Genomic DNA, 20882 nt, shown 5'->3' with positions numbered 1-20882 from the left:
TGCTATGGTGACATCACTATTTAAAGGTATTCCTGATTGACTGAGGCCATTTGATTCAGTGTTGAAGCTCCTTGTCCATTCATGATCCTTAGATGGATTTGTTCCCTGAATGGGCTCCCCATGCTTTGAGACCGGCGTTGGTTGTCACCACCGTTCTCTCCGGCTCTGCCATCCTGTGGTCTGCTGCGTAGCTGATTTGCAGCCACCAGGATAGAGATTTCAATACTGCTTTGGGCAATGAGATTAAGATAGATAGAGTTGATGGGTCCTCTGGATCCAGAGAAATCAGGAACTAGAGAATATAGGTGGAATCTTGCCCATTGCAGGACACCATCATATCAAGAGATGATATCAGAACCCTTGTAATAAAGTTGAGTGATTGCTGGGGGATAGTATCTATCATCCTGCATATCCTGTCTGTTAGAAAAACTTGGTGTAGCTCAGTATCTCTCATGACTTCCAAGCTAAACTTGGGCTGAACTGGATTCATTTGGCTGTCTGTATGGTGGATAACGAAGCCATGATGCTCTAGAACTTGTGCTCATTCCAAGGAGCGGGACCTGATCAGAAGACCATCCAGGAAGTGATATGCATGCACCCTCCTCTCTGAGAGGTTGGGATAACTACCACCTGGGTAAATAGCCTGGGGGTGGTTGCAAGGTAATCTATAGCCATCTTCATGCAGCTGTGTTTCATCTAGTTGGGGGAAGTTTGGGAGATCAGGAACCTAGGTTTGGGACTCGCCTTTGACTCTTAATGCATAACCCAGGCAGACTCCATCCAGGACTCGTTTGTCTGACATGGTGTGGATACAGCCAGCTGCAGATTTTTGTCGCCTGCTCCCATTCTGAGTGAACATGTCATGGGGTCAGCCCCAGGTCATGTTTGATTAAAAATTGGGGTTTTCCAGAGGATCACAACTGCCCCTTGTGCCCTTGGACCTATTCCATCTGCCAAGGGCTGGTTGGGTGTCCCTCCACAGATACTTAGAGTAGGTACAAAAGGAGTAATGTGATCTGTAATAAATAAGGCCTACATTCTCTTTTTGAGGACCTGGATGTCAAGAAAGTCATCTTTGATTTTATTTAGAGGATCCTGCTGTGGATTTGTCAACAAGCTCACTGAAGAGCCTTGGTCAGCGTCTGTCTGCCATGAGCATCAGCCTTTTCCATGACCTTAGCCATAAGTGATGACGAGGCAGGGTCACATCCCATTGCCCTCACAGTGAATCCGAGGCTGTCACAGAAGGTGCCTGCTACAGAGGCTGCTGCTACGCAAGCTCTCTCAGAATGGCTCCCACACAGAAATATTTTCTGATTTTTGAAAGGGAATCAGTCCATGCCAAGATGGCTTAAGTAGAAGAGGCGGAGGCTGTGGATACTCAGAGGGTGGAGGAGGAATTCTGAAGCTTCCTCCATAAGCAATCGGTCTTCCTCTCTGTCTGGTCCTTGGGGAAGAAATCACCCTTAACTGGGATCATCCTGTCTTTTACAAGGGATGAAAGGGCTGCATCCACATTTGGTAGAGTAACTAGGTCTGGATTGGATCTATGAACGTGATACTGCATCTTGGCCAGCCTCTGAGCTCTTGCTGGGTTTTGCATTCAGCCCTAATTACATCTTCCAATGTTGCATGGAGAGGAGATAGGTTTGAGTGGTTTCACTCCCTTTCTGTCTAGATCTATTCTGGGTAAGTTCTTATCTTTTGATGCCTCCTCCTTTTGAGGTTCTTCCAGTGGGGGTTCAGTGCCTGACACTACTTGCCAGGATAGAAACAAAACTCCTCTTGAAACAACTTGCTTTGAGGTTCCTCCTCTGGGGGCTTTAGCTCAGATTCAGAAAATTGTCCTTCCCAGGAATGAGAAGCTACAGGGTCCTGTCTTGAGCTCTTTGTCTTCCTGCTCTTTTTACAACCTTTTGTGCCAGGGGCTTTCTCTCCCACTGAAAATGGAAGAGGACGTGAGATAGTCCCTCCATCTCTTGCTCCTGTGTTTGCTAGGCAACAATCTATCGGAAAGGGTTTGGAACCTCAAACAGTAAGCTATAAGCACACTTAAAATTGCCACATATCAAGGAACCAGTGGTGTGGGATAAGTAGAGCCATGGAGTAGAGTATTAACTCTAAGTGAATCTGATAGTTTTATGCTCTGCTAGCCTCAGCTCCTGGTTGAAACATACTCAGCAGTTGGCAAATCTGACTGGCTTAATTAGATCATAGGTATCTGGTCACCCCAGGGGCAGCTGATCAAATAAGAAGTGGGAGTTAAACTGCTATTGCCATTAAATGTCCAAAGATTTCTTGGTGTTTTAAACCCCCATCACCTGCACCATAACGCTGGTGCGGAGTGCACAGAGGCACCATTGGCTTGTTTTTGTTGCCCTTAAGCCGAGTTTGCATTATAAGCAATTGACACTGGCAGCTGGATCTAAATGTAAGACTTTCTCTTGGTATCACTGTAGAGAAGCTACAGGCAGATAAACCAAGTGATGAACAGTGGTGTTATGTATGTTTAATCCCATTTGACAGAGAACTCAACCAATGTGTTCTAACTTGTCAAACTTTTCCAGTAACCAACCTAGCATCAATCTTTCCAAGACCTTTTTCCATGACAGAGGAGAGCAAGTTTAAAAAACTATTTAAGTAACATCAGATCCTTAAGAAAGCAAATTTGCTTGCAAAATTTGTTTTACAGAGGTGTAAAACTCACATACAGCTTTCACCAAGGGACTTTTTAAATTGGTGGGATATACTGTACCCCATGTGACACCCTGCAGCCCATGTTCACCACTTTTGTATGGGCATAATATATTTTGTTTGAAGTATCATTTGAAAACTCAATCTACAGACCAACATTGTCTTGGTAATCTATCAACATTGTACAGGGAGCTGAGATTTTACTAGGTGATTGTTACTGAAATATGCTGTCATTCTGGCTAATGCCCTCAGACCATTTTTTCAAAGACACTAGCTAGGTGCTAAAAGGCCATTAGCTGCTTAATCGGAGATTCACCAGCAGGAGAGTTATAAACAAATTATTTACAATTCCCCAGAACAGCTTGCAGAACACATATGCAATTGAACCCCATGACCCAGCAAAGACTTTTCCAGTATAAAGGGTTAGAGTATAAGAAGGGGGAGGGAGGGAGCCTCTGGCCACCTTACCTATGACATCACTAAATATCTGAAGAACACTGAACTAAGGGGAGTGGTTCCAGGTTGGAAAAAGCAGCAGCCTGTGACATATATTGCATCTAAGGGCGAGACAACTGATTTTGCTTTTAGAGTTAGCCTAGGTAAAGTCTAGAAATTAAAGGGTGGTTTTCTCTCTCTTTTGGAACTAAATCTGACTTATGCCTTAGCACCTGTAAATCACTTAAAATCTATCTTTCTCTAGTTAAATGGGGTTTACTGTTTTATCTAAACCAGTGTGTTTGGGAAACCCGCACTTGAGACAAGGGTGGTGTATATTCATTATCCACTGTTGGAATGACAAACTAATGATGAGTTAGTACATTCCACTGGGCCACTGAACAGTACAGGGCACTTTTTTTGAGGGGAGGGTGGGAAGAGAGACAAGGCTGGGATTGCAGGATATGCTGGTGTCACCTTCTATCTGTTCATCGATGGCTGGGCATATAGCACTTGTGTTCAACTAGGAATGACTTTACCTGCTGGGGGCTGTGGGTGAACAGAGCCTGGAAAGGTTGCGATGCTGACAGTATGGCAGTGTAAAAGGGGATCCAGGCTGGAGAGCTAAGGGGACATAACAGACCTGTAATTCAGGCTGCAGCCTGAGGAATGTCACAACTGATTCAGAATCCTTTTCTTCCACTATAGGCTCCTCACCAGATCCTTCCAGCTATTTACTTCCATATAGCATTCTGCCTAAGAGAGGGAGAGCTGGCCACAAGGGGTATTGTTTTTCAAGACAAATAAGGTCTTGTTCATAATGTTACAGGATTGTATTTGTTGATTATTTAAATCTAAATAATCAAGAGACACCTATGCAAGGAGCTCAGTACCCTAGCATAGCATTAGCAATACAATCAAAATAATTCAATAGGAACTCAGGCAGCCTCCTTTGACATTTCATTTTCTAGGAATCATACCTTCAACTTTCTCCAAAAATACCCAAATAGATATGTTTTGCAGCATAGCTGGATGGTCACCAAATCTGGACAGTTCAGAGTCCTCAAGCCCACACACCGAATGCCCTGCTAGCCACCCTCTCTGCTTTATTACAAGAGCGTTCAAGCTCAGGCATTCCTGGAAACGGCAGCTGTGGCAGTATGGTTCAGGGAGAGACGAGCCCTCAGGTAAGCCAGTCCCAGGTTATTTAGGGCTTTGTAGGTCATAACCAACTCCTTCAACTCCACCAAGACCAACACACGCACCTGTAGACCCACTGCAACCTATCAGTGTTCCAGTCAGGATTAAGTAAATAAGGAAATCAAATCAGACACATCAGCACAAAAATGTAGTGTTTATTTTCAGATGTATCTCATAACACTCTAAACATACTGAGCTTCATGTGAGATCGCACTATAGTGCTCGGCTATTAAGTCTGAACAGAAGTGGAGTGAGGCTAGTTTTGTAATTAGAGTCAGGTTTGGAGATTAGATATTGCTCATTTTACAAGATGGGTCAGTTTAGTAGTGAGTATTTATTCTGAGATATTGCTTCACATAGGAAGACCAAGAAAGCAACAGCAGTCAGACATGGGTTACTGAAGCTGTAATATGTCCTTCTAGAAACACTGTAATTTGATATACTGAAAATTAAGTGTGTTACATCTAAAAGATTCCCAATGTTTATTTTATTTCTTTTCTTTGTTGTTTCTGGAGAGCAGCCCTCCCTTACCACCTATCACATAACCACAAACATTTTATTATAAAAACGGATCCAGAAGTACAATTAAATATAGGTTTCATTTACATGTTCATATTCATTCTTAAAATTAAGTGCATTGATTGCCCCACCCCCATCTCTGCTTTCTTCCTGTGAGCGGGAGGGTTTTAGACACAGATGCTAGATAAAGAAAACAGCTGGAAAATAGAAAAAAATAGGTTTTGGAACAAAACTGGAAAAAGGCAAGCTATTAAAAAGTTAGGCAAGATATTAGCAATAAGGCAACACAACATAAAATTAAATTAGAAAACACTGCATTGTAGTGATGATCTAGTTTTAATGGAGATGCAGTGAGACTGACGTAGTTCAATGCTGTTAGTCCCTTGACATCAACATGATTACCACATAAAATGCAGCATTTTCTAATGCTATTCATGAACTTGGCACATGTCCTTGGTGCCTTAAAAAAACAAAAGCCAGAAGTGTAACTATTAAAAACCAGTCATGGGACTGTGAGGTTTTAAAAAAATTGAATCATGTCATAACAGTTACAAGTTCCTGCTTACCCTAGCAGCTTAAATTGCAAATCAAATATTAACAGCCCTTAGGCAGTTTTCTCACCACAAAGCAGGAGAGAAGAGTACATTTTATTTCTCTCTCAGCCAGATATTGTTTCATACATAGCCCTGTGTTTCTGTGGTACTGACCATGATTGTTTAGTTCCAATGTTTCAACTGTCTCAGTTACTCAAGACTAAACTAGCTACAGAACTGAGGAATAGGGATTTAATTTTCAGCTTCCATTCAAATAAATCCAAGATTTTTCAGGAGGCCAACATCCCTATTAAAAAATAGCAAAGGTTTAATCAAAGTCAGACAGTAACACCACACAGAATGAGTTTGCTACATAACAGATTAAAGATGAGGAAGTTGGGAAGTTTGCAAATGCTTTTTTTAATATTAAAAATAGCCCCCACTGCTGCAGATTAGCTATATTAGATGCTCATGATCTGTCTCCTTTGGATATGACAGATGTGCTGAAGCACTAACTGAGATTCTGCATAAACAGGAGTAACATTGGTCAGTAGAAGTGGTCCAAAATGTTAATAGAAACCCAGTTTGTTGAACTCCAGGAGTTAGTTCATGTGCATCTTTATAAAAAAAAAAAAAAAAAAAACCCACACCACAACTGTAAAGAGTATTAGTTACAATGGTATCAAAGAAGAGGAAATTAAAATAAGATCTGTGAGATTCAAGGGAAACAGAGATTACTGAACTTGTTTTACAAGGTGTACAGTGCTATTTTTTAAATTAAATTTGTGTTGGATTTTTACTTGTGGGAAAGTACATTTATGATACTTCTCTAAATTGAAGAATTAGAGTCAACCGCTACATTTAAACAGAGGGGCATATGAATATGGCAAGATAGGCTCTCATTCCTGACTGTTCCTCAGATCAAAGTAATCCATGGTTGGGAGGACAATAAGTATATGGAGAAGGAAATTAAAAAGCCTGAAGATAAGAGCATCAGAAAAGGATAGTCTGCTTACACAATAACTTGGATCAGATTGACTGTCAGCATCTGGAAAGGGTCAGAGACTCTCTTACACGATAAAAGAAGCCACCACAAATCATATCTCCCATTTAAAATAAAGTAGACAATAACAAGCTCTTTTCAGACATCTATGTATATGGAATTTTAACATATGAAATACAAGTTGGTTAAAATACTGCTAAGAATAGCACATACAGAAACAGTACGTCACTTATCACTCATTACAAGTTTTTACAGGAAAAAAAATGGTGAAACACCTAAGAGATCTTGCTGTATTCAAACTATATATACATCTAACAGTCCAAACGCTACTGGTCTTGGACTCAAGGTAAGCACCTTCATTACAGTGTCCATTACAGGAAAACAGCCAAAAATACATTCAGAACCCCTACAACTATTTTCATAATTAACATGTTAAAGCATTTTGTGGTAGACAGGTGTATCCAAGATTGTTTTTCTTTAAGGATATGCAATCTGCATTAGTAACAGTAAAGAGCTCTTTGCATTTTTGTTCATACACATAATGTATCAACTTAGTTTACAGGTTATTTATTTAAACACTTTCACAATTTTACAAAATTCCTAAAAAAGAATTTGCACTTCAGTTTCTCATCTTTGAAACGTGCTACTTTAACATAATTAGGAGCTGGCTACATTTTCACCCAACCCCCTCCTATTTCTTCCCTCCCACCTCCCCCCCCAGCACAGGAACTACTTGGTTTTAGGGATTGCATCCCCATGAGCCCAAGACCTGCATTTACACAATAATAATAATACTTAATACTTCTATAGTGCCTCCTTCAGAGCATCTCAAAGCGCTTCCAAACAGTTGTTTAAGCCTCACAACACCCCTGTGAGGTAGGTATGGTATTATCCCCATTTTACAGGACCAAGACATTTTGGGGGGGGAGAGGGAGAGGTTTAGGGGGGGACACGATCACACTTAAGTGTTTACTACAAGGGCAGCTTCTTAACCTGCAGTCTTGAACAAAATAGTGTTAATATTCCAGACATAGTTCAGTTCGTGTTCTTACAATTTGTATTGGCATTATTTGTATGGGCTTGGGGGGGAAAGATTAAAGCAAAGTGCTGGGTAGGTTGCTGCTCTGCCACCGCAGGCAGGTAGTTTTGGAATGTTTATACAAATGGCTGGACTGGCTGAACCGTTTGCCACACTTTAAACAGGCATAAGGCTTTTCTCCTGTGTGCACACGGATGTGCTTCTTACAGTCTGTTAAGGTCAAGAAAGTCTTGCAGCAGATTTTACAGGCATATTTGCGAGCACCTTCTACAACCAAGACATTGTGCTCAGATAAGGCCTTCTTACATTTTGAAAGAACATCAGCAGATGCCCTGGTCAACTGTGGTGGACCAGGCTGGGAAGGATGCCCATTTTCGAAAGAGGAACTGGTCCCATTCATTATTAACTGGGAATTAGATGTACTATCTTGCATTTGGGAGCTCCTAACAGAGGTCACAACAGGCATTTTGGGGGCTATGCGACGGTAGCCGGGAAAGTTACTAGCTCCACCTCTTGGAGAGCCCATCATTGCCCTTGATAAAGAGTGTAGTCCCAAGCCAGACCTTGGAAAGTCCATCCCAAACTGTTCTGCTGCCCGGTATCCAGAAGTCTGTACACATGGAAGACCCATTACATCCTGCATAGGTCTAACAAAGTGAGAGTCTGCAGGTTCATTGAATGGATTCTCCACATGAGAGACAGTAGCAGAGGAATGGCCATTAGTAGGCCCAGACTCTGGACTCATTAAATAAGAGGCATCTCCATCCATTCTGCAGTCACTGGTTGTATTTGGAATGTTGTCATCATTTTGATTAGCACCAAAATTGCCACCTCGGCTCTTATTTAGAAAATTTGAGATACTGAAAGTAGACTTGTGTTCCAGGTTATTCGACACCTCCAAAATATGGATGTCACCAACCCTATCAGTACTAGACTGGGGGTCAGAAAAGCTACGATCGCTACTTTCCGGACTCAGTTCTATCTTTTCTGCACTGACTCCTCCTCCTTCCACTTCAACAGACTCACTGCCTTCTGCTTGGGAAGTGACATCACTCACTTCATCTTGAGGCTCTGGGGAACTCAAGGGCTCGGATTTAACCACCACCCTCATATGTTCTTTTTCATTTAGACTGATCTCTGGATTTTCACACTGAAAGTTGTTTTTCTCAGAAGTCGCTTCTTGGTCAAAGCTAGTTTCCACTTGTGTTGCTTGAGATGCCATGGACATTTGCGAAATGTTTCCTCCACTGTTGTCAGACTGACTGGGCACTTGGGCATCTTCTTGGGGACCAAAAGACTGATCAAACATAATGGTGTTATCCTCTTGATTATCAGTCACAACATCAGCTTTAGAATTGTCCACAATCTTCAGTGAATCTGGTGAAAAAAATTCTTCCCGTGAATGAACTACCGACTGCCCGCTCTCTGGGACAACATCTGAAATGATGGACTCGTCGATGGTAGGCCTGATTCGCTGCCTGGCCCGGTCTTCAGAAGACTGTTTCCGTTTGTGGAGACGCCGAATCGGAAAAGTAGTGCGTTGTTCTAGGTTACTTCTCATTGATGAGCTCATAGTATTTTGTTGTTCCTCTGCGCTCTGGGTGGAATTTAATGCAGAGCTCACTATACTCAGTCCAAGCTGCTGAAGCATGAAAGATCTTTGCATGCGTGCATTTTGTTCTTGAACTCTATCGCTAGGTGGCGACATTGGCAGCGTCCTTGTAGTAAGGTAGTGTTTACATGCTTTAACAACAGAGTTCAAATGTAAGTGAGAAGCTGCCAGCAAGACATCCATAACATTGCTCTCTCCAAGCATGAGTGTGGAGGTGTACATCATGTCAATCAGAGCAGCAAAGGCCTCAGCTGTTACTACCTCACTGTCCAGCTGGATCATGTTCATGGTCTGGTCTCCCTCTGCCACAGTAAAGAGAGCTCGAAAATGTGTGCTGCATGCTGCCAAAACAGAGCGATGGGCTTTGAAATGCCTGTTCCCCACCACAATGACACAGTCACAAAGTTGACCATGAAGACGCTGGTAGTTTAGCTGTTGAAAGATTTGCTCAAAATGTCCTGGAAAATCCATGATCCTACAAAATAAAATTAAAAAAAAAAAGAGGAAAATGTAAGACAAAAATGGCTGATGTTCTATTTTTATCACAATGAACCAGGGTTTAAAATTCGAATGCAGGTGGCTCAGAGGCAAACTATCAATAACTGATCTTTTACTTACCACCACCATATTACTATAATACTTATGCTGGCAACTTTGTGAAGGAGCATAGAAAAACCTGCAGCTTCTGCTAGATTCATTCTTTTTTCAGGATTTTCTCTAATGTACTTCCCAGCTAAGTATCAAACATACTATAGGCTGAGCTGATAACACAACCTATAGTTAAAGGTGTCGAATATCTTCCACTATAAAGACCCTACTTTCAGTTGCTTATAACTTCAAACTTTAACCCTTCAGGCTGAAATTCCCATGCCTGATCTCTCCCTTAGCAAATACTTTCCAGCAAAATTTAGTCTAAAACAGTTCAGCAGTTTGAGAATGAGATTAGGAGAAAAGATGTTGTTTCCTCGTACTAAAAAAAACAAAAACAAATGATTGCAACCATTTCCCTGAAAAGCTCTAGCACCTCCATACTTTGAAGAAAGGCCTTGGCTACACTGGCGCTGTACAGCGCTGCAACTTGCCGCTCTCAGGGGTTTGAAAACCCCCCCCCCCCCCCCCCGAGCGCAGCTCTGTAAAGCGCCAGTGCAATCAGCGCCTGCAGCGCTGCACGCTCCCTCACAGTGCTGCAAGCTACTCCCCTCGGAGAGGTGGAGTACTTACAGCGCTGCGAGAGAGCTCTCGCAGCGCTGGCGGCGCGACTACACTCGCACTTCACAGCGCTGCCGCGGCAGCGCTGTGAATCCCCAAGTGTAGCCAAGGCCAAAGGGTGTGAAGTTTGACCGGGGGTGGGAGGGCGAGGAGGTTAGAGATGTGCTTTTTGCAGTCCCAGTAAAAATTCACCCAAGCATGGCCATGCTCTACAAAATCTCCGTCAGCACATGGTCAATACAGACTTGTTCCGAGAATTTAACTGCCACACTCTTAAGATTTCATCTTCACTGAGCATGCTCCAGCCGGGTCTTTCCTTGAAATTGCTCCTCCCAGCAGCCAAGAGAACTGAGAGCAGGAAGCCTGTCTTGCCTGTGTTCTCAATGGCCCCTATGCTGGCACCCAGGCAGCATGAAGGAAGAAGTTGCCTACCAAAAATGCAGAGGGGTGAGGAATAAGGAGGGGTGTTGCACAAATCAGAAGGCAGAAAGGTGGCAGGGGTGTGTGGTGGGGGCAAGAGCCAAGTGGATTGGATAGAAGAGAGGGAGGGGTAGAGAGGAGAAGGGGGGATAGACAGAAGGATCTATAACCACTAGATAACACTCCCCTACAAAAACCTGGATTTAACCCAGGAGTTTTCAGTCTCTGCATTCCTCTGCTATCAGCAAAGATAACAGCATACTACCACTACCGGTTACCCCATTAGCTCAAGTGGTAGAGGACTGTGCTGTGGATATAAAGGTCCAAACCCTATTACTGACCTAATTTGAGGGTCAGTGTATGTGTGTATTTAATTTGTATCATGTGGAACCAAATTTAAAAAAAATTGGAAGTCACATAAGATCCACCTTAGAAAAATGTAAAGGTTGCAGTCAAGCACTCAAAAAATTAGGAAATGCTCAAATCAAGGTTGCACAATTCAGCTCCTTTGTTTATGCATTATGAGAGTTTTTAATTACATGATCGCACACTACACTTTTACCACAGGACCCCATCTCATTCAGTGCACAGATTGGACGGACGGTGCTCTGGGAACGAATCAGGGTTGCATAGTGAATTAGGCTGTTGCCTGTAGGGCACATGCTTCATTTGTTGCAGAAGTTGGAAGGTGCTCAGTGAATGTGGCAGGGGACTGTAGGAAGAGAAAGGATATTCTAATGGTTAAGGATGCTAAAAGCCACTCTAGAGAACTGAATTCTATCCCTGCCTCTGCCACAGAGTTCCTGTGTGATGCTGGACAAGTCATGTAAGTCAAAATAGTCACAGCTGTCCTCTAATTGTGGGTTCCTCATTTTCTGAATGCCCAAACCAAAACTCCTGCCACCAGATTTGCTAAGCATTCACAACTGCAACTATAGTCAACTGGAGCTGTGTTCTGAACAGATAAAGTGTAATAAAAAATGCTGAGTACTCTGAAAGCCTTAGGGTTTCAAGCTGGGCACCCAAAAATAATAGACACTTGACAATTTTGGCCTTTACCTCACAGGGGTATTATGAAGACATTAATGTTTCTGAAGTTCACAGATGTTATGGAGAGCACCACAGAAATGCACGAGGAAATTGATAATTTTGTATTAAGTGCAGGGTTTGTTAAATGAAGACTAGGACCACACATTAATAGATTATAACCTCCTGCATAACTCAGGCCATAAGACTTCCCTAAATTAATTCCTGTTTGAATGAGAGCATCTTTTAGGAAGACACCCAATCTTGATTTAAAAATTGCCAACGATGGAGAATCCACCACAACCCTTGGTAAGCTATTCTAGCGGTCAGTTACCCTTACTGTTAAAAATGTGTTCCTTTATTCTAGCCTAAGCTTGTTTAGCTCCCACTTCCAGTCACTGGATCTTGTTATATTATGTCTGTTAGACTGAAGAGCCCTTTACCATCAAATTTCTGCTCCCCATGTAGGATACTTATAAACCGTGTTTAAGTCACCCTTTAACCTTCTCTTAGAAACACAAAATAAATTGAGCTCCTTGATTATTTCACTTTAATCTAAGGCATCATTTTTCTATCTTTTAATCATTCTTTTGGTTCTTCCCTGCACCCTCTCCAATTTATTAACATCCTTCTTGAACTGTAGACATCAGAACTGGACACAGTATTCCAGTAGCAGTTGCACCAGAGCCAAATACAGAGGTAACAAAACCCTCCTTACTCCTACTTGATACTCTCCTGTTTATACACCTCTTCCCTGATAGAACGTGACCTGATAGAACACGAATTCGGATATAACGCGGTAAAGCAGCGGGGAGCCCCAGGCCCTTTAAAGCGCCACCCGAACCCAGCTGCTTTACTGCGTTATATCTGAATATGTGTGGAGCCCCAGGCCCTTTAAATCCCCGCCCGAGCCCGGCTGCCGGAGTCCCTCGGTGGTGATTTAAAGGGACTAGGGCTCCCCACAGCAGCTGGAGCACTGGGCCCTTTAAATTCCCGCCGGGGCTCTGGAATTCCCCCAACTCACATGAGCCTCTAGGTAGCAAGTGTCCAATAAATTTTTCATCTGTGCTGTATGTCTAGTGACATACCGAAGCCAGAAGTGGACAGTATGCACTCTGCTTCCTCCAGTGAAAAAGGAAAAACAAATGGTAGTAAGATCTAGGAGAAAAACATTTAGCAAACCTTAAGAGCAAGGTCCTATCTTCTCTGTAAATACTTTTTCCACTGATCTTTCTGGTCCTGCTAGCTCAGGACCCAAACTGTGTTGTATGCTTAGCAACATGAGCACTGTTCAACAAGAAGTGTGGTTAAGGTTTGGGATTTTACGTTTCCGTTAATACAACTGAAAAGTTTAACACACAGATATTGTTTTAGACTGACCCTTGCCTTAGAAAGGCAATTTTCCCACTATCTGTACCTTTCTGATTAAGAAGATAACAGGAGGTTTTTTTAAAGAAACAGACCAATAGTAATATTGCAGCATATTATATGACAGAGATTACCAGATCCTATAGAAACAGCTAAGACGGGACTGGCAAATCACAGAAACATATCTTGGGAAAGGAGTCAAAATTAAGAGACAGCCTCCTAATTTAAAGAGTTAATGTTTACATTGGCTTACAATTCCATGCATTTATTTCAAAATGTCATGTAAGACTCAAACCACGTACCTGAATATTCTCATATGCATATAGAGAGTCATGCACTAAGTGTATTATGCGTGTACAGAATTCCAGATACATGCATTCTGATATAAATGAGACAAAGCAATTTATTTTGATATAGGCAATAAATATCAGGTATGAACTTCACTGACTTCACTTCTAAACAGAAGATGGGTAAAAGGAATTTGACCTCATTAGACAAGCCTGAAGTTTAAAAAAAACCAAAGCTAGTCTGAAAGATTCCAATGGATGAATACTTGTTTCAGGGCCAAATTAAAAAAACCCACATAAAAACATTACTTTTTCCATTTTAATATATCTATGCTTGTTTTTTAGAGGAATGACTCATGTCAACTTAAAAGGATAGCTTCTTCCAAAAGCTGAAAACTTACAAATAGGTTTTAATCACAGTCTATTTCTTTTACTGCTGTGTCCAAAGCCAGTGTGAGAATTAAAAAGACATTCAAAGTTATTACACCAACTATCCTTTTGGACATATCCGATCATAACTGAAAGTACTGGTCCAAACAGATTACAAACTGAACCTATAGTCGTCCCCTCCCCTCCCCCCCAAATTTGACATCTATTAAAGAATGCATTTATAGTGTGATGGACTATGTTTTTGCGGAGGCCATGTCTACATTAGCAAGCTTACAGTGGCACAGCTGTACCGATGGAGCTGTGCCACTATAAGATTGCTCGTGTAGCTGCTCTATGCCGATTGGAGAGGGCTTCCCCCGTCGACATAATAAAACCACCACCTAAACAAGCAGCGGTAGCTATGTTGGAGGGAGAGAGTCTCCCACTGACACAGCGCTGTGCACACGAGCGCTTATGCCTGCAAAATTTATGTCCCTCGGGGTATGTTTTTTTCACACCCCTGAGCGACACACGTTTTGCCGACATAAGGGGTAGTGTAGACATGGCCCTAGTGTCAACTGTCTCAGATATGCCATAGTTAAACTAAATATCAAAGGGAGCTTGGTACACAAGTAATAACACTCTAAGTCATGACCAGTATTACAATTGGGTTGCTTCTTGCTTGCCAGCCAACAGCTGGCAGTTTACTACTTGGACTCACTCCTTCCCCACCTCCCTAAACCTTCAATATTTAAAATATATTTGATGTGTCAGACACCAAATCGGTAAGTATCCCTAGCACACAATTCATATATGAAAAGATGCCCAAATTACATTAAAGAACTCAAGCATCAAGGTTGTATTTCACCACATTAGAATGTATTTGTATTGTGTTCAACTGTTGTGCCAAACATACCAAAACCCATAGAAAACTCCTTTGGAGGCCGTAATAGACACTTAATCCAGGTACTTAAATAGTAAAAGCGTCATTCATGTAAAAATCTAGAATGCTTTTTTCTCCTTTTCGTCCCCAAACAGTTGGATTTTATTTAATAAGCCATGGTGAAAAATCTTAAAGAAGTTGACATTTTCAGTGAATTTTAACTCTTTAAACAAAGAGTTAAACAGGTCATTAGTTCTAAAGTTATATTCTGGTTAAACACACACAAAAGCTTAATTTAGTGACAGCTAAGATTGCGTCTGGACATACCCCGTCCATCCAAACACCTTAAAAGCATGGAAATAAGGTAAGGGAATCATCTCCTGTATTCTCTGTCACCTTCACGCTGCCAAGAACACTGTCAGAAACTCCATCAGGTTTTCACTTCCACCTCCAACAGATAAGGAGAAGCAATATGTACCCAAACATAATCAAACTGACAACCTTATTACTAAATGAAGTTTGTGGGACTTTCCTAGGGTGTTGGTGTTGTGGTTTGAGCTTTTTTAAATACAGGGTTGGTAGTTGGTGTAGCTCAGTGGTTAACTCCCCAGTATCAGGGAGGGTGAGCTGCAGTTGCTTGGCAATCAGAGGGATAAGCTGCACTGCCAAAGCTGCTCCTGCCACCTTGACCCTGCAGAAAAGGCTCAGGAGAGCTTTTGTCCCTAATATTTTATCACCATTTAAAAGTTACTGCAAGTACGGACTCCAAACGCAATCTACTGTAATTAACAGCTGTGGAAGCAGAGCAAGAACTGACCGGGATTTGAAGGGGATTTCAATGCAAACAGTCTCTTCTGTGAGCAAGAGTCAGGCTAGCTGTAACCCTAATAACGCAAGTCTTGTAGAAGCGAGGATTGTGTGAGGCGAGTGGGAAAGAACTGCGTGAGAAGTTGTTGCGACCTTGTGTTAGAGAAGTATGAAATGTAGACTATAGTCTAAATAGAGGTGAGAAAAATAAGATAGCAGGATGACCTGTGTATAAACAAAATGCAACTGTTGCTCATTATTGTATGTAACAAAAGGTATAAATGTTGGCTCTAATTGTTTATCTTTTGAGAGACCTGTTTAGCTTCTCCCTCCACGCAATTGCTAGAGATAATAAAGTATCTGATTTCCTGCACCCAACCTTAGAGTAAGAACTCTGTTTTTCTCCGACACAGCAATGCATAGTTTATCAGTCAAAGGGAAGCTCTGTGAAGGAGTAAGCATCATCACTTGCTTCCTGAAACACAATACAGCCTCTCATACACTTCGGGAGGTTTGACACAACCAAAAGCAACTGTAGCAGCAGTGTGTGCGCGAGCCTGCACTCTGGCAGCAGGTCTACATAGTGTGTTCCTCTTTTTTCTAGGTCCCTTGCCCTGCCCCTGTGAAGAGTATCTCTCAGCTTTCAAACCTGCAATATGTGACACTTGAAAGCAAAGCATGACAAATGATTGAAATGTGAAACACTTGTATTTTGGCCCATCATACCAAAGTTTACAGATTCTAATGGTTTAAGGAAAAAAAATTAAAAGGTGTTTTTTCACTAAGAAAATTAAATTATCTTTAAAAGATTTTCTCAATGCATCCATAACATCACCGATTGGGTCATCAATTTGAACCCTAGCACTGCAAATGCCTAGCCAAGACCTTTACCACCTAGGCTTACAGGTGTAATTGCTATCCTGTAGGGGAACACTCACTAGAAGGGGACTTGACACACACTTTCCAAGTGGGTTTGCTAAATAGTGGTAGAAAATTGGAGATCGGGGTCCTAGATTCTATCCCTCACTTCAAGGCGGCAATGTGGTATACTCATTAGAGATAGGATAAGAAAAAACACAAAGAACAATCAATCTGAAAGGCATCATGGCTGAGTGGATAAGATTTGGGTTATGATACTAGAGACCTGGGTTCTACATTACAGCAGCTACAGCTGCTGTAGCATAGACATTTTCTATGTTGCCAGGAGTTGTTCCATCGAGAGGCAGTAACTAGGTCAATGGAAGAATTCTTCCATCTACCTAGCTATGTCTGTAGTGGGGGTTAGGTCAACTTAACTACTTCACTCAGGATGTGAAATTTTTTTACAGCTCTGAGCAATTTAGCTAGGTCAGTCTAAGTTCTAAATGTAGACCTGGCCTTAGTGCATCTGAAATGATCGTTTTAAACATCTACTTGTTAAAGGGAAAGTGTGGGGGTAGGGTACAGGTGACAACTTATACTTGACTGACTTGTAGGGTTGGGTCATGGCCTTGGTTGATAATAAAGGTGGTGAAGGGCACAGAACTATACACTGTGTGAGATCTGAACTCATGTTCTCTGGTTCTCAGGTCAGGGAACAGTATAGTGGCACTCTCTCTCTTCCTCTAATTGCTACAGAACAATCTGGGGATAGCAGAAACATTATGTCGTATTAAGTTCTATACAGGCAATTCACTTTCAAAAGTGCTCAATATGTTCATTTTATGTTGGCATATATAAAAACTGACACTCGTGAAAATTATGTAAGAAGAATAGAAACAAATACCTACTCTGCAGATGTGGGGTAACGCGTGATGCAAAAATCAGATCCAAGGAGTTTATACACTTGTCTAAAGGGATAAAAAAGTGGGATGCCACATTCAAAAGCGATCATTCTGGGACATATGAACAGCAGTGTCATATATAAGATACAGGAGGTAATTGTTCAGCTCTACTTGTCACTGGTGAGGCCTCAGCTGGAGTACTGTGTCCAGTTCTGGGCATCACTTTTTAAGGAAAGAGAAGAACAAACTGCAAAGAGTCAAGTTCAGAGCAAAAAAAATAATTAGATGTTTGGAAAAAATGTCCAGTTCTTTCACTCTTTCCTCATATGACATGCTTAGTCTAGAAAAGAGTTTTCAAATATGAAAAGGGTTGTTTTAAAGAGGACAGTGATCAATTGTTCTCCAAGTCCATCAAGGGTAGGACAAGAAGTAATCAGCTTAGTTTGCAGCAAGGGATATTTAGATAGAAAGTTTTTCCTAATAACAAAACTATAAAGGATGGTTAAGCACTGGAACAAGTTACGTCGGGAGGTTGTGGAATTCCCATCAATGGAGGTTTTTAAAAACAGGTTAGACAAACGGCTCTCAGGGACAGTCTAGATATATTTAACCCTGCTTCAGGGGCGGGGGGAGGACTAGGTGGCCTTTTTCTATATTTCTACAGAAATATACATGTCTACATTTCTAGTATTATTGTCTTATTATTCCATTTGTATCTGCCTGACCGGCACCAAACCACCACGAAAACTTCAGATACTATATCAGTTTTAATTTCTCTGTTTTGTCAGTTTTACAGTATTTCCGAAAAGCTTTAACACTCCCGTAAAAATGAAACTTTTCTTATGACCTTGCTACCGCTGCACCATAACATGACACTTGTATTCCCAATCTCCATCTTGATCTGCAAAAGCTGAACGGATCCATAGGATGGCTTCTCTGCCACCTACCTCACAAATGGAGGCCCCAACTTTAAAAAGAAAATTCAGTTTCTAGCTTTCCCATTTAAAAGCAATCCTCTGTCCATGAATCAAACCTCAAATACCACATGGAGCCAAAGAGAGCTGCATTTAAGTATCCCAGGAGAAAGAGCAGCCACAGATACCTGAGCATGATACCATCTTGCCCAACAGGGCATTAAACTTCTAAATCTAACACATTAATCTCACTTTACCATTTACTAGAAATTCAAGAACCCTAATGACTTCTCTCAACCCTTGCTAATTTCGAAGCAGCCTGGAAACAAGGCGTAAGTTTTTAACAGAGAGAGTAATTAACCAATGGATAATTTACCAAGGGTCATGGTGGAGTCTCAATCACTGACACTGACTGGATATTTTTTCTAAAAGATCTGCCCTAAGAAATATTTTGGGGAAGTTCTATGGCCTGTGTTAAACAGGAAGTCAGAATAGATGATCATAGTGGTTCCTGCTGGCCATGGAGTCTACAAATCTCTGCATGCTGTTTTTTAATTCTAGTCATCTAACCAATGATGATTTAGTTTAACTCAGAATGGAGAAATACATTTTTACCAGAAAAATTTAAAGCAGGCCAAAGTGACAAATATTATTTGTGCCTTCTCCACTGTAGATGATACATGGGCTGAATCAATTTCCTTCATGATTTTAACTTCCAAAGCAGATTATTTTATCTATAAATTAGGCATGTCTCCAGCAAATCAATACTGCATTTTAACTGAGATTTGACATATTCCCCTGCTTCTGGCCTCCCCAAACCTATTCATATTAAAATTATTTCAAGAATATATCTTCTCATGGCAGTGTAATTTGAACCACTATTAACGGAAAGTCTGTGTTGTACAATCTTTCATACAAATCCATAATATGATTCCAGACATTTTAGCATGTACTAATTAATAAAAATATTTTTGGCTGAAGTAACAACCATAATTTTGTAATTCTTAACTCTTCCAAAAACCTCAGCCACAAGTTTGTTTTTTAAAAGAGAAGTTTATTTATCGTATGTTCAAATAATGTAGCTATGTCTAAACTAATTACTTTTAGTTATGGGAAATAACGAACTGTTACAATCACTAATTTAAACAGTGACACAACAAAGTTAAAAGAAAAAAGTAGCAACTAACAGGCTGCCTATGCTCCCTTTGCTTTGTTACATATTTCAATTTTATATCAAAGTGTAACAGTAGCCAGATGGTTACTAGTTTGACCTTTGCCAAATTTGTCTTTGACAGTACTATTGTGTAAAAAAACGTAGATCCTAAACAAACATAAGAATGGCCATACTGGATCAGAGCAAAGGTCCATCTAGCCCAGTATCCCGTCTTCTGACAGTGGCCAATGCCAGGTGCCCCAGAGGGAATGAACAGAACAGGGAATCACAAAATGCAGTTGCCAAATGACCTCCATACAGTCTACAGACAAATATCTTTTTGTACTTTGGCAGTTTGTTTTGCAAGACATCACACCATTTGTTGTACCTTCCATTACACTTGCTAGAACGCATTCAATGTTATAAATGCAAGCCAACAGAGGTTCTAAAACAGTCACCTACAATTATTTTTATTCTCTGAAAATTCCAAATAATCAAACCAGGAGTGGGGGAGGCGTGGGGGGGAACAAGGGGGGAGGAATAGCTGTTATAAGTGTTTGGGTACACTAGAAAGGTAACCTGGAGTCAAACTAAAGAACTAAGCTACACCAAAACTTGTTTCACACCTACTTGAACAGCAAGTCACTCATAGTTGTACAGGTTTAGAATGATTTCACAGTTTTTATCGTTCACTATCCAAGAAGTTGAAAAAAAAATCTGCAAAGGGTTCTTTTTTGAAAACTCTGCTTCACATACTTGGTCACATGATTTTCTAACACGTGATTTGCTTAGAATCACACATTTTTTAAAAAGTGTTTCATAGAGTCTTGCAGCAGAGATCAAATGCCAACTTCATTTCACTAGATTCTGTAGTATGTCAAATGCTGTTTTGGAAGACCTCGTTCCCCCTGGCTTAGAAGTCTCAGTGGCATGAATGAGGTCTTGAAAGTGAAAGATTTGTGTGAGCTGACCAATTTTTGAATCTGCCAAGAGAAAATCTATATGGCAACACAAAGGCGGCTACAAGTATAAAAAAAGCTCCCGGTTGGTTTTCTGCAAATTACACATTAACCGGTAGCTGTGTTTTTAATACAACACACACCACATTTTTATCATTTACTTAAGTATTCTTATGCAACCACAATTGGTTCAGTAGCACTAACCAAGGACTAGGGGTAGCCACCACAGTGAAGTCAGCAAGACTTTGCTCACTTCAGAATGACCAGACCTGGCCCTATAATTATTTTTCAATGTGTCTACTACAACCTGCAGGGTGTAACACCTGTTACAAAGTTGCACAAATGTGAGCACTCGGGTAGAATTTCCAGCACAAATGGTTAGAGACTGCAGGTGTGATTACCAACCCACTCCCCATATGAATTCCACCCATGTACACAAGACAGATCCTCAGACCAGGTGGTTTTCACTACAGACATCCCCCCCCAATCCACACACTTGCTCAGGGGTACCCAACCTGGGGGAATGTCACTACAGCTCTCCCCACCCCCAGTCTTGGAGAATTTGGGGACTCAATTTTTCCCAACAGGGGAACCTGCATGGAGTGGGGAGGGAGACAGGGTCTGGAGATCATGGGAGCCTGAAGGGAAGGCTCAGGATGGACAGATGAGGGAAGGCTGCAGTGGGGGGC

At 41.4% G+C, this 20882-nt stretch overlaps 1 protein-coding gene across 1 annotated transcript in view; it reads right to left on the bottom strand.

Annotated features, from left to right (window-relative positions):
* Positions 1-7338: 7338 nt before the first annotated feature.
* Positions 7339-20882, bottom strand: part of LOC113405374 (zinc finger and BTB domain-containing protein 5) — a 14163-nt gene continuing 619 nt past the window's right edge. The window contains exon 2 of the mRNA XM_026646551.2: positions 7339-9510. Coding sequence (XP_026502336.1) covers positions 7479-9506 — 2028 coding nt within the window. The 5' untranslated portion in view covers positions 9507-9510 and the 3' untranslated portion in view covers positions 7339-7478. The remainder of the gene's footprint in view (positions 9511-20882) is intronic.

Source organism: Terrapene carolina, unplaced genomic scaffold (genome assembly GCF_002925995.2).
Source record: "Terrapene carolina triunguis isolate 2854851 unplaced genomic scaffold, T_m_triunguis-2.0 Scaffold35098, whole genome shotgun sequence".
Lineage (NCBI taxonomy): Eukaryota > Metazoa > Chordata > Testudines > Emydidae > Terrapene > Terrapene triunguis.
The sequence above is the reverse complement of the archived record's forward strand: the minus strand, read 5'-3'. Positions and strand labels throughout refer to the sequence as shown.